This window comes from Ambystoma mexicanum, chromosome 13, assembly GCF_040938575.1.
Source record: "Ambystoma mexicanum isolate Mex_15411 chromosome 13, UKY_AmexF1_1, whole genome shotgun sequence".
Taxonomy (NCBI): Eukaryota; Metazoa; Chordata; class Amphibia; order Caudata; family Ambystomatidae; genus Ambystoma; species Ambystoma mexicanum.
The window spans coordinates 30,800,626-30,813,799 of NC_090938.1; the positions used below are offsets into that span (position 1 = coordinate 30,800,626).

The window sequence follows — 13,174 nt, forward strand, 5'->3', positions numbered from 1 at the left end:
TTATCCAGTGGAAAACATTACTGGGCATACAGGGCATTATGGGTTGCCAAAAGACATCCTGAAATTCTGGAAAAGTGATGCTGCCCCTTGTGTTGATGATTGGCTGCTGAGTTTGTCACTTCTCTCTAAAAGGGAGAAAGGAACTTTTCATGGCAAAGATCAACATCATAGACATGAGGGCATCTGGAGTGTGTTTATGACCTTTATGCTTAACTGTTTACAATTGTGCCTTAAGATTGGCTTGGTTTGACTCCTCATTACCATCTGTGTGTGGTGGATGGTTTTAGTATTTCTGTTTTCCCTTTTCTCTATTGTTATTTTCCACCCCGTCCTCATTTCCCTTCACTCCCCCCCCCCCTTTTATGGACTCCTTTTACGTTACGACTAAGATAGCTGAGTTAAGTTTGTTTCTATTCTACAGTATGTACATACAAATGATTGTCCTATATTATTTGTTCATGAACCTTTAAAAATAATTTGAAAATAAAAGAAAAACAAGATGTACTACTCTGAGCCAACCATTAGATGGAGATCTATGCACATCTTGTGATTATAAGCCACAGAAACATTGATTGGCTACTAACATTTCTGACAAACATTCTCCTGCTTGTATTTGCTGAGTTCTGTTATGCGTGTGTTGCTTCGGTTGCACTTGTTGGTTCCTGCTTGACAAGCGTAAACCCTTGTGGTTTCATATTGGACAGTTCAGTTTGTTGGGGTTCGCAATGAATGCATGCCGGTCACTGGGATGTATTGGTATCTGTCTGTGAGGATAACTTGTTGCATCTGGGTGGTGTGTTAGAAATACCCTCATACATATCTGGTCTCCTATCCAAACTGTGTAGTCACACGCGGTTGAAGAACCAGGAAGACCATGGCTGCTTCCTTACTACTCTTAAAGGCCCTCAATATTTTCTTTCTCCACAGAGGCAGAATGAAGATCCTCATTGCCAGCTTCTATGCGCTATCTCTTGCAATGAGCCTGACCTCGGCTCTTCCAGCCAGGGGGGGCGGTAAACGGAAAACAGAGAAAGCCAAGGCGGCGAAAGCTAAGTCCGGTGAGGTGAGCACCTACGAAGACCTCATTCTGGAGAACTATGACCTAAACCTGGACAACTATGGCGAAGTCATCGACTTGAGCAACTATGAAGACTTATATGATTACGGAGACCCTGGGTCAAAGGTAGGGACCCTCTTCCTATGTTCCTCAATGCTGTCATTCCACACCCCTGATGTTGCAATAGTGGAACGCAAGCACAGGTCTAGAAATGGACCTCAATGCTGTCCAGCCGCACCCCTGATGTTCCAATAGTGGAACCCACGCACAGGTCCAGCAAAGGACCGCAATGCTGTCCAGCCGCACCCCAATGTTCCAATAGTGGAACCCACGTAAATGTGCAGCAATGGACCTCAATGATGTCCAGCCGCACCCCCGATGTTCCAATAGTGGAACCCAAGTAAAGGTCCAGTAATGGACCTCAATGCTGTCCAGCCGCACTCCCGATGTTCCAATAGTAGAACCCACGCACAGGCCTAGCAATGGACCTCAATGCTGTCCAGCCGCACTCCCGATGTTCCAATAGTAGAACCCACGCACAGGCCTAGCAATGGACCTCAATGCTGTCCAGCCGCACCCCTGATGTTCCAATAGTGGAACCCAGGCACAGGTCTAGCAATGGCCCACAGGTCTAGCAATGGCCCTCAATGATGTCTAGCCACACCCCGATGTTCCAATAGTGGAACCCCAGATGTTCCAATAGTGGAACCCAACCCACGCAAAGGTCCAGCAATGGACCTCAATGATGTCCAGCCACACCCCTGATGTCCCCCTGATAGACCCCCCATGCTCCCTAGGCGACACCTGTGGTTCTCACTGATAGACCCCCTCCTCCCCAAGAGGGCACCTGTGGTTCTCACTGATAGACCCCCTCCTCCCCCCAGAGGGCACCTGTGGTTCTCACTGATAGAGCCCCTCCTCCCCCCAGGGGGCATCTGTGGTTCTCACTGATAGACCCCCTCCTCCCCCCAGAGGGCACCTATGTTTCTCACTGAGAGACCCCTCCTTCCCCCAGGGGGCACCTGTGGTTTTCACTGATAGACCCCCTCCCTCCCTGAAGGACACCTATGTATCTCGCTGATAGGCCCCATGTTGCCCCAGATGGCGCTTGTAGTTCTCGCTGAGAGACGCCTCTTCTCTCTGCCCCAGAGGGCGGGTATGGTTCTTCCTCATTAATGATCTCCTCACTTCTTGTTTTTGCCTAGATTGAGGTTGGCACGCTGGCTTCCCCGTCAAAGAAACAAGAGAGTACCACACGCTTCGCTCCTACTTCCAGGCCCTCAATGCCTAAGGCTCCGCTTGCCACTAGCATTAATAGAGAGGAACTGGACCTCTTTGGCGGCATGACCGAGCAGGGTGAGTAACGACCACTAGGGACCAGGCACCAGGAGAAGGGTGGATAGCAGTCCCCGGCTGCACAGGAAGAGGCAACAGGCAGTAGCCAGTATGGCACAGGAAGAGGCAACAGGAAGTAGCCAGCTAGCACAGGAAGGGGCAACAGGAAGTAGCAAGCTAGCACAGGAAGAGGCAACAGGAAGTAACAAGCTAGCACAGGAAGAGGCAACACGCCGTAGCCAGTGGGCACAGGAAGAGGCAACAGGAAGTAGCCAGCTAGCACAGGAAGAAGCAACACGCCGTAGCCAGCTGGCACAGGAAGAGGCAACAGGAAGTAGCCAGCTAGCAGAGGAAGAGGCAACAGGCAGTAGCCTGCTGGCACATGCAGATAAAACTAGCTTTCAAACAAGTGAGTGAATGTAAAAAGATGACAAAAGCTTTGACACAGGCTCACAAGAAGCGTGTTAGGTTGACTACAAGCAGGGAGCATAGTGTCTGGAAGCAGACCCGGAGATCCTGGTGTCAAAAGCTGGGAAGAGATCTATGTTATGGAAGTCGAGCAGAAGGAAGAAAGTGGACAAGAGGGAGGACAGAAACATGGTTTAACAGTAGGAAACATTTCAGGAGACAGGGTGGATGTTTGAAGTATTGAAAACAGTCTAGCGCAGGGGTAGGCAACTGGTCACCCTTGCAATGTTTTTCCCTACAACTCCCATGATCCCTCGCTCTCAACAGTGTGGTGCTTAGTAGGCCGAGGCCTCTGAAGGGTGAGAGGTTGCTCTCCACCCCTGGACTCAAGGATGCGGACGTAGCCAGGCAGGAAGTTAGCACAGAGAACTCTTTCAAAGACACCCCCAAGTCAGTTACATGGGCCTTCCTAACACTCTGGGTGCTTGGGAGCAATTCAGGCAATTGTTTCCGGTTGGTTGGTTGGTTGGTTATATAATGACCGGGGTGCCTTGAGCCGCATTGAGGAATAGCTGGAGTGGAGCATGGAATGGATTACAGTGCACGTGAAGGTTTGGAAATTGTTAATTGTAACAGTTTATTCATTTATAGTGCGCGCCGGGCCCGTGGATTAATGGGTTCAGATCCACAGCTTGGTGGTTTTTAGACTTCCCCAAACGGCTCCATGTCACTTCGCCGATAGGTAATTTACCACAAAGTAATTACTTTACATTTTTCACCCATTATCTTTTTTTTATTTGGGGGTGCCCATACCCACCCATCCCCTTCATTACGATCACTACCCCAAACCCTCCCCACCCCCTTCTTGCCACCTACCCACACATACCCATATTTTCCGATGCCATTGGGAAGTAATGACTGTCCTGTGCATAGATCTCCTCCCAGCTTTTCACTGTGTCCTGATGACCCTATTACTCTTCGGCGCGGCTCATGGCTCGCCGGTCATTACATGGCCAACCAACCAGGAACACATGCCTGGGTTCTGTGCCACTTCGCTGGCAGTATTGCTTCATGGCACTTTATCAAGAACTAATTGCTTCGAAATGTGTCATTGATTTCTGTATTTTTATGTGGAGGGTCCCCACCACGACCCCCTTCCCTTTCATTACTCCCCACCCCCTTCTTGCCACCTACCCACACATCCCTATATTTTGTCGATGACATTTCCAAGTAATTACTTCAGGCTTTAATCACCATTTCTGATTGCAGTATACCCGGAGGGGCCCGGTGGATACATATAAAGGGTATGCCGTATACCCGGAGGGGCCCGGTGGATACATATAAAGGGTATGCCGTATACCCGGAGGGGCCCGGTGGATACATATAAAGGGTATGTCACCTTACCTCTATGCAGTATACCCGGAGGGGCCCGGTGGATACATATAAAGGGTATGCCACCTTACCTCTATGCAGTATACCCGGAGGGGCCCGGTGGATACATATAAAGGGTATGTCACCTTACCTCTATGCAGTATACCCGGAGGGGCCCGGTGGATACATATAAAGGGTATGTCACCTTACCTCTATGCAGTATACCCGGAGGGGCCCGGTGGATACATATAAAGGGTATGTCACCTTACCTCTATGCAGTATACCCGGAGGGGCCCGGTGGATACATATAAAGGGTATGCCACCTTACCTCTATGCAGTATACCCGGAGGGGCCCGGTGGATACATATAAAGGGTATGTCACCTTACCTCTATGCAGTATACCCGGAGGGGCCCGGTGGATACATATAAAGGGTATGTCACCTTACCTCTATGCAGTATACCCGGAGGGGCCCGGTGGATACATATAAAGGGTATGTCACCTTACCTCTATGCAGTATACCCGGAGGGGCCCGGTGGATACATATAAAGGGTATGTCACCTTACCTCTATGCAGTATACCCGGAGGGGCTCGGTGGATACATATAAAGGGTATGCCACCATACCGTTAGGCAGTATACCCGGAGGGGCCCGGTGGATACATATAAAGAGTATGTCACCTTACCTCTATGCAGTATACCCGGAGGGGCCCGGTGGATACATATAAAGGGTATGTAACCTTACCTCTATGCAGTATACCCGGAGGGGCCCGGTGGATACATATAAAGGGTATGTCACCTTACCTCTATGCAGTATACCCGGAGGGGCCCGGTGGATACATATAAAGGGTATGCCACCATACCGTTAGGCAGTATATCCGGAGGGGCCCGGTGGATACTTATAAAGAGTATGCCACCTTACCTCTATGCAGTATACCCGGAGGGGCCCGGTGGATACCTATAAAGGGTATGTCACCTTACCTCTATGCAGTATAACCGGAGGGGCCCGGGGCCCGGTGGATACATATAAAGGGTCTTACCTCTATGCAGTATACCCGGAGGTGCCCGGTGGATACATATAAAGGGTATGCCACCTTACCTCTATGCAGTATACCCGGAGGGGCCCGGTGGATACTTATAAAGGGGTGCAGTATACCCGGAGGGGCCCGGTGGATACATATAAAGAGTATGTCACCTTACCTCTATGCAGTATACCCGGAGGGGCCCGGTGGATACATATAAAGGGTATGCCACCTTACCTCTATGCAGTATACCCGGAGGGGCCCGGTGGATACATATAGAGGGTATGCCACCTTACCTCAATGCAGTATACCCGGAGGGGCCCGGTGGATACATATAAAGGGTATGCCACCTTACCTCTATGCAGTATACCCGGAGGGGCCCGGTGGATACATATAAAGGGTATGCCACCTTACCTCTATGCAGTATACCCGGAGGGGCCCGGTGGATACATATAAAGGGTATGCCACCATACCGGTAGGCAGTATACCCGGAGGGGCCCGGTGGATACATATAAAGGGTATGCCACCATACCGGTAGGCAGTATACCCGGAGGGGCCCGGTGGATACATATAAAGGGTATGCCACCATACCGGTAGGCAGTATACCCGGAGGGGCCCGGTGGATACATATAAAGGGTATGCCACCATACCGGTAGGCAGTATACCCGAAGGGGCCCGGTGGATACATATAATGGGTATGTCACCATACCGGTAGGCAGTATACCCGGAGGGGCCCGGTGGATACATATAAAGGGTATGTCACCATACCGGTAGGCAGTATACCCGGAGGGGCCCGGTGGATACATATAAAGGGTATGTCACCTTACCTCTATGCAGTATATCCGGAGGGGCCCGGTGGATACATATAAAGGGTATGTCACCATACCTGTAGGCAATATACCCGGAGGGACCGGGTGGATACATATAAAGGGTATGTCACCATACCTGTCGGCAATATACCCGGAGGGACCGGGTGGATACTTATTCAGGGTATCACTATACCTCTATGCAATATACCCTGAGGGCCCGGTGGATACTTATTCAGGGTATCACTGTACCTCTATGCAATATACCCTGAGGGCCCGGTGGATACTTATTCAGGGTATCACTGTACCTCTATGCAATATACCCGGAGGGGCCCGGTGGATACACACTAAGGGCATATCACCATACCTGTATGCAATATACCCGGATGGACCGGGTGGATACAGACTAAGGGCATATCATCATACCTGTATGCAGTATACCCGGAGGGGCCCGGAGGGGCCCGGTGGGTACATATAAAGGGTATGTCACCATACCGGTAGGCAATATACCCGGAGGGGCCCGGTGGATACATATAAAGGGTATGTCACCTTACCTCTATGCAGTATACCCGGAGGGGCCCGGTGGATACATATAAAGGGTATGTCACCATACCGGTAGGCAGTATACCCGGAGGGGCCCGGTGGATACATATAATGGGTATGTCACCATACCGGTAGGCAGTATACCCGGAGGGGCCCGGTGGATACATATAAAGGGTATGTCACCATACGGGTAGGCAGTATACCCGGAGGGGCCCGGTGGATACATATAAAGGGTATGTCACCTTACCTCTATGCAGTATACCCGGAGGGGCCCGGTGGATACATATAAAGGGTATGCCACCATACCGTTAGGCAGTATATCCGGAGGGGCCCGGTGGATACTTATAAAGAGTATGCCACCTTACCTCTATGCAGTATACCCGGAGGGGCCCGGTGGATACCTATAAAGGGTATGTCACCTTACCTCTATGCAGTATACCCGGAGGGGCCCGGGGCCCGGTGGATACATATAAAGGGTCTTACCTCTATGCAGTATACCCGGAGGTGCCCGGTGGATACATATAAAGGGTATGCCACCTTACCTCTATGCAGTATACCCGGAGGGGCCCGGTGGATACTTATAAAGGGGTGCAGTATACCCGGAGGGGCCCGGTGGATACATATAAAGAGTATGTCACCTTACCTCTATGCAGTATACCCGGAGGGGCCCGGTGGATACATATAAAGGGTATGCCACCTTACCTCTATGCAGTATACCCGGAGGGGCCCGGTGGATACATATAAAGGGTATGCCACCTTACCTCTATGCAGTATACCCGGAGGGGCCCGGTGGATACATATAGAGGGTATGCCACCTTACCTCTATGCAGTATACCCGGAGGGGCCCGGTGGATACATATAAAGGGTATGCCACCTTACCTCTATGCAGTATACCCGGAGGGGCCCGGTGGATACATATAAAGGGTATGCCACCTTACCTCTATGCAGTATACCCGGAGGGGCCCGGTGGATACATATAAAGGGTATGCCACCATACCGGTAGGCAGTATACCCGGAGGGGCCCGGTGGATACATATAAAGGGTATGCCACCATACCGGTAGGCAGTATACCCGGAGGGGCCCGGTGGATACATATAAAGGGTATGCCACCATACCGGTAGGCAGTATACCCGGAGGGGCCCGGTGGATACATATAAAGGGTATGCCACCATACCGGTAGGCAGTATACCCGAAGGGGCCCGGTGGATACATATAATGGGTATGTCACCATACCGGTAGGCAGTATACCCGGAGGGGCCCGGTGGATACATATAAAGGGTATGTCACCATACCGGTAGGCAGTATACCCGGAGGGGCCCGGTGGATACATATAAAGGGTATGTCACCTTACCTCTATGCAGTATATCCGGAGGGGCCCGGTGGATACATATAAAGGGTATGTCACCATACCTGTAGGCAATATACCCGGAGGGACCGGGTGGATACATATAAAGGGTATGTCACCATACCTGTCGGCAATATACCCGGAGGGACCGGGTGGATACTTATTCAGGGTATCACTATACCTCTATGCAATATACCCTGAGGGCCCGGTGGATACTTATTCAGGGTATCACTGTACCTCTATGCAATATACCCTGAGGGCCCGGTGGATACTTATTCAGGGTATCACATTACCTCTATGCAATATACCCGGAGGGGCCCGGTGGATACACACTAAGGGCATATCACCATACCTGTATGCAATATACCCGGAGGGACCGGGTGGATACAGACTAAGGGCATATCATCATACCTGTATGCAGTATATCCGGAGGGGCCCGGAGGGGCCCGGAGGGGCCCGGTGGGTACATATAAAGGGTATGTCACCATACCGGTAGGCAATATACCCGGAGGGGCCCGGTGGATACATATAAAGGGTATGTCACCTTACCTCTATGCAGTATACCCAGAGGGGCCCGGTGGATACATATAAAGGGTATGTCACCATACCGGTAGGCAGTATACCCGGAGGGGCCCGGTGGATACATATAATGGGTATGTCACCATACCGGTAGGCAGTATACCCGGAGGGGCCCGGTGGATACATATAAAGGGTATGTCACCATACGGGTAGGCAGTATACCCGGAGGGGCCCGGTCACCTTACCTCTATGCAGTATACCCGGAGGGGCCCGGTGGATACATATAAAGGGTATGTCACCATACCTGTAGGCAATATACCCGGAGGTACCGGGTGGATACATATAAAGGGTATGTCACCATACCTGTCGGCAATATACCCGGAGGGACCGGGTGGATACTTATTCAGGGTATCACTATACCTCTATGCAATATACCCTGAGGGCCCGGTGGATACTTATTCAGGGTATCACTGTACCTCTATGCAATATACCCTGAGGGCCCCGTGGATACTTATTCAGGGTTTCACTGTACCTCTATGCAATATACCCGGAGGGGCCCGGTGGATACACACTAAGGGCATATCACCATACCTGTATGCAATATACCCGGAGGGACCGGGTGGATACACACTAAGGGCATATCATCATACCTGTATGCAGTATACCCGGAGGGGCCCGGTGGGTACATATAAAGGGTATGTCACCATACCGGTAGGCAATATACCCGGAGGGACTGGGTGGATACACACTAAAGGCATATCATCATACCTGTATGCAGTATACCCGTAGGGGCCCGGTGGATACATATAAAGGGTATGTCACCATACCGGTAGGCAATATACCTAGAGGGGCCCGGTGGGTACATATTTAGAGTATATCACCATACCTGTATGCAATATACCCGGAGGGACCGGGTGGATACACACTAAGGGCATATCATCATACCTGTATGCAGCATACCAGGAGGGGCCCGGTGGATACTTATTTAGGGTATGTCACCATACCCGGATGGTCCCGGTGGATACTTATTCAGGGTATCACTGTACCTCTATGCAATATACCCTGAGGGCCCCGGTGGATACTTATTTAGGGTATATCACCATACCTCTATGCAATATACCTGGAGGGGCCCGGTGGATACATTTTAATAGTATGTCACCGTACTGGTAGGCAATATACCTAGAGGGGCCTGGTGGGTACATATTAAGAGTATATCACCATACCTGTGTGCAATAAACCCAGAGGGGCCTGGTGGATACTTATTAAGGGAATATCACCATACCTGTAAGCAATATACCTGGAGGGGACCGATGGATACATATTACAGGTATATCACCATCCCTGTATGCAATATACTCAGAGGGGGCCGGTGGATACACATTAAGAAAATATCACCGTACCTCTATGCAGCATACCTGGAGGTACCCAGTGGATACTTATTCAGGCTATAGCACCAGACCTCTATACAATATACCCAGAGGGGCCTGGTGGGTATATATTAAGAGTATATCATCATACATGTATGCAGTATACCCAGAGGGGCCCGGTGGATACTTATTAAGGGAATATCACCATAACTGTATGGTTTACTATATGAGAATACAGCCTTGAAACAACTGTTGGCGAATCGAAATTAACTGTGTACAGATTTAAAGATGGTGACTGTGCTCAAAAGGCTGCACTGTCAGATCCTGTGGCACTGAGGCTGTCCATTGCCTTGAAAAAATGACCAAAAGAGAGAGAAGTGTATGCAATGTACCCATAGCCTCCGGTGGGTACATATTAAGGGTGTATCGCCATACCTGTATTCAATATACCTGGAGGGTACCAGGAGATACTTATTCAGGGTATATCATTGTACCTCTATGCAATATTCCCAGAGGGTCCCGGTGGATACTTATTTAAGGTATATCACCATAACTGTATGCAATATACCCGGAGGGGCCATGTGGATACACATTAAGGGTTTATCACCATTCCTGTATGCCAAATATGCGGAGGGGCCTGGTGCATACTTATTAAGTGAATATCAAGATACCTGTATGCAATATACCCAGAGGGGCCGGTGGATACATATGTATGGTATATGACCAGACCTGTATGCAATATACCCGTAGGGGCCTGGTGGGTACATATTAAGGGTATATCACCATATCTGTATGCAATATACCCAGAGGGTCCCGGTAGATACTTATTTAGGTTATATCACCATACCTACATGCAATATACCTGGAGGGGCCCGGTGGATACATATTACGGGTATATCACAATCCCTGTATGCAATATCCCCAGGGTGGCCCGGTGGATACACAATAAGGGAATAATACCGTACCTCTATGCAGCATACCTGGAGGTTCCCGGTCGATGCTTAATTAGGGTATATCACCATACCTCTATGTAATATACCCAGAGGGGCCTGGTGGGTACATATTAAGAGTATATCACCATACCTGTATGCAATATACCCAGAGGGGCCTGGTGGGTACATATTAAGAGTATATCACCGTACCTGTATGCAATATACCTCGAAGGGTCCAGTGGATACACGTTAAGGAAATATCACCATACCTCTATGCAGCATACCTGGAGGTTCCCGGTTGATACTTATTTAGAGTTTATCAGCATGCCTCTATGTAATATACCCATAGGGACCCAGTGGATACACATTAAGGGTATATCATCATACCTGTATTCAATGTATGTGATGAGGGTTGGTTTGCTCTCAAAGATAGCGCACACAGCCAGAAATTAAAGTCCACCAGTACGGGCGGAAACTCTGTTTGAACACGCACATGCGACTATATAGCGGAGCCGCAATTGTAATTCTGTTGGATATATATTTCACATACATACAGTATCAGAGCTAGTGTCAAGCCTCATCAGCCTTGGAAGAAGAGCTTGTTGCTCGAAACACGTGTGGGCTGTTTTTGAATTGCATTAAATTACGCTTAATTGAGCACTTTAATTTCTGGCTGTGTGCGCAATCTTTGGGAGCAAACCAACCCTCATCACATTCAATTTAAGTGCACACTTTAGGCAGGGTGTTCACACACTGCTCCCAATTGCTGCCCGTCAACCATCTTATTTTTTGTCAGTGCGCCAAAACCTCAAGTGTCCTTCTCTGCCAAATGCTTTCCTGTATGCAATGTACCCAGATTTCCCGGTGGGTACATATTAAGGGTATATATCACCATACCTTTATGCAATATACTCGGAGGGTCCCGGTGGATAAATATTTAGTGTATATCACCATACCCCTATGCGGCATACCTAGAGGGTCCCGGTGGATACTTATTTAGGGTATATCACCATACTTGTATGCAATATACACAGAGGGGCCCTGGAGGGTACATATTAACAGTATATCACCGTACCTGTATGCAATATAACCAGAGGGGTCCGTGGATGTATATTAAGGGAATATCACCATACCTCTATGCATTATACCCAGAGGGGCCCGGTGGATAAATATTTAGGGTATATGACCATACCTCTATGCAGCATACCCAGAGGGTCCTGGTGGATACATGTTTAGGGTATATCACAATATCGGTTTGCAGCATACCCGGAGGGGCCGGTGGTACATCAGTAGGGCATCTATAAACCACAGGAAAGCCCCCTCGCACTTTCTCTCTTTGGTAATGTGCCCCTCTCATTGCCCCCCTCTAGTCCCTTGGACATCAGATGTGATTCTGATGGTCCAGGTTGTATTTTGGGGTTGTGCAACGCAGCACCCGGGGACAGAATCCTCTCTCCATCTGGCCCCATGTTCGCTCCTGCCACTTCTGGACCCTCCCCGCCGGTGGTCCCATCACTCTCCCCTCAGCTTCCCTAGGCCTCCTTGACGAGGGGCACCTTATTGAATTCTCGTTTCTCCCCATCTTTTCTAATTCTATGTTTTTCTTTCTTTCTCTCTCTTTCTCTCTCTTTCTCTCTTTCTTTCTTCTCTTCGAGCGTTTACCAAAGTCTCTGTCGGAGCTGCAAGGCGGTCTCCTGCATATTTGCCTTCCAGAGTCGGACTAGATTCGGTCCATTAATACGGATAATATCCCCCTAAGGGGAAGATCGCACTGGCTGTGCAGAGATTTCAACTCAATCGTCTCTTGTATTCCTGTGCTCTCTGCAAGTGAGAGGTTTAGCTTTTGCCAAGCACCGCCTTCTGCCGCTCACACTTCCGCTTCCGGCTGCTTCTGAAGAGCAGGTTATTTCACAAAGCCTCTTCCCCAAACAACATGTGTGTGTCTATGCTTTCCAGCACAATGGGGTCCCCGGCAATGAATTGCCCTTCTAATGCCCATCAGGTACCAGGGTGTGTGTCCACTCCTTCCTGGGGCAGGCAGGGCCCCCACCTGTGGAGCCCAGGGTGGAGACATGGAGTGGCCATGGGCACTGCTTTACACAGGATCTGCATGTGTGATGTATGTCTCTCTGACAGATGCACCCCACGACCCCAGTCTCTACCTTTCCTTTCCTCTGCAGGGCTGCCCACATGCCTGGTGTGCGTGTGTCTGGGCACATCTGTTTACTGTGATGATGCGGACCTCTTAAGCATCCCGAAGCTGCCAAGGGAGACCACCTACCTCTACGCCCGCTTCAACCAGATCACCCGCATCCGAGCTGACGACTTCACTGGGCTGAGTATGACCATCTCATTGAGAGAGTGGGGGCTCCGCTCACAGCAGCTGCTTTATATCTGACTCCCATGGCCTCTTTCCATTTACTATGCTTGCTAGGGCTGATGGGAGATGTAGTCCAAAACATTCACAGAGCCT

At 49.9% G+C, this 13,174-nt stretch overlaps 1 protein-coding gene across 1 annotated transcript in view; it reads left to right on the plus strand.

The window, feature by feature from the left end:
- OPTC (opticin) overlaps positions 1–13,174 on the plus strand; it is a 58,113-nt gene that overhangs the window by 25,620 nt on the left and 19,319 nt on the right. The window contains exons 2-4 of the mRNA XM_069633083.1: positions 928–1,183; positions 2,263–2,413; positions 12,882–13,040. Coding sequence (XP_069489184.1) covers positions 928–1,183; positions 2,263–2,413; positions 12,882–13,040 — 566 coding nt within the window. The remainder of the gene's footprint in view (positions 1–927; positions 1,184–2,262; positions 2,414–12,881; positions 13,041–13,174) is intronic.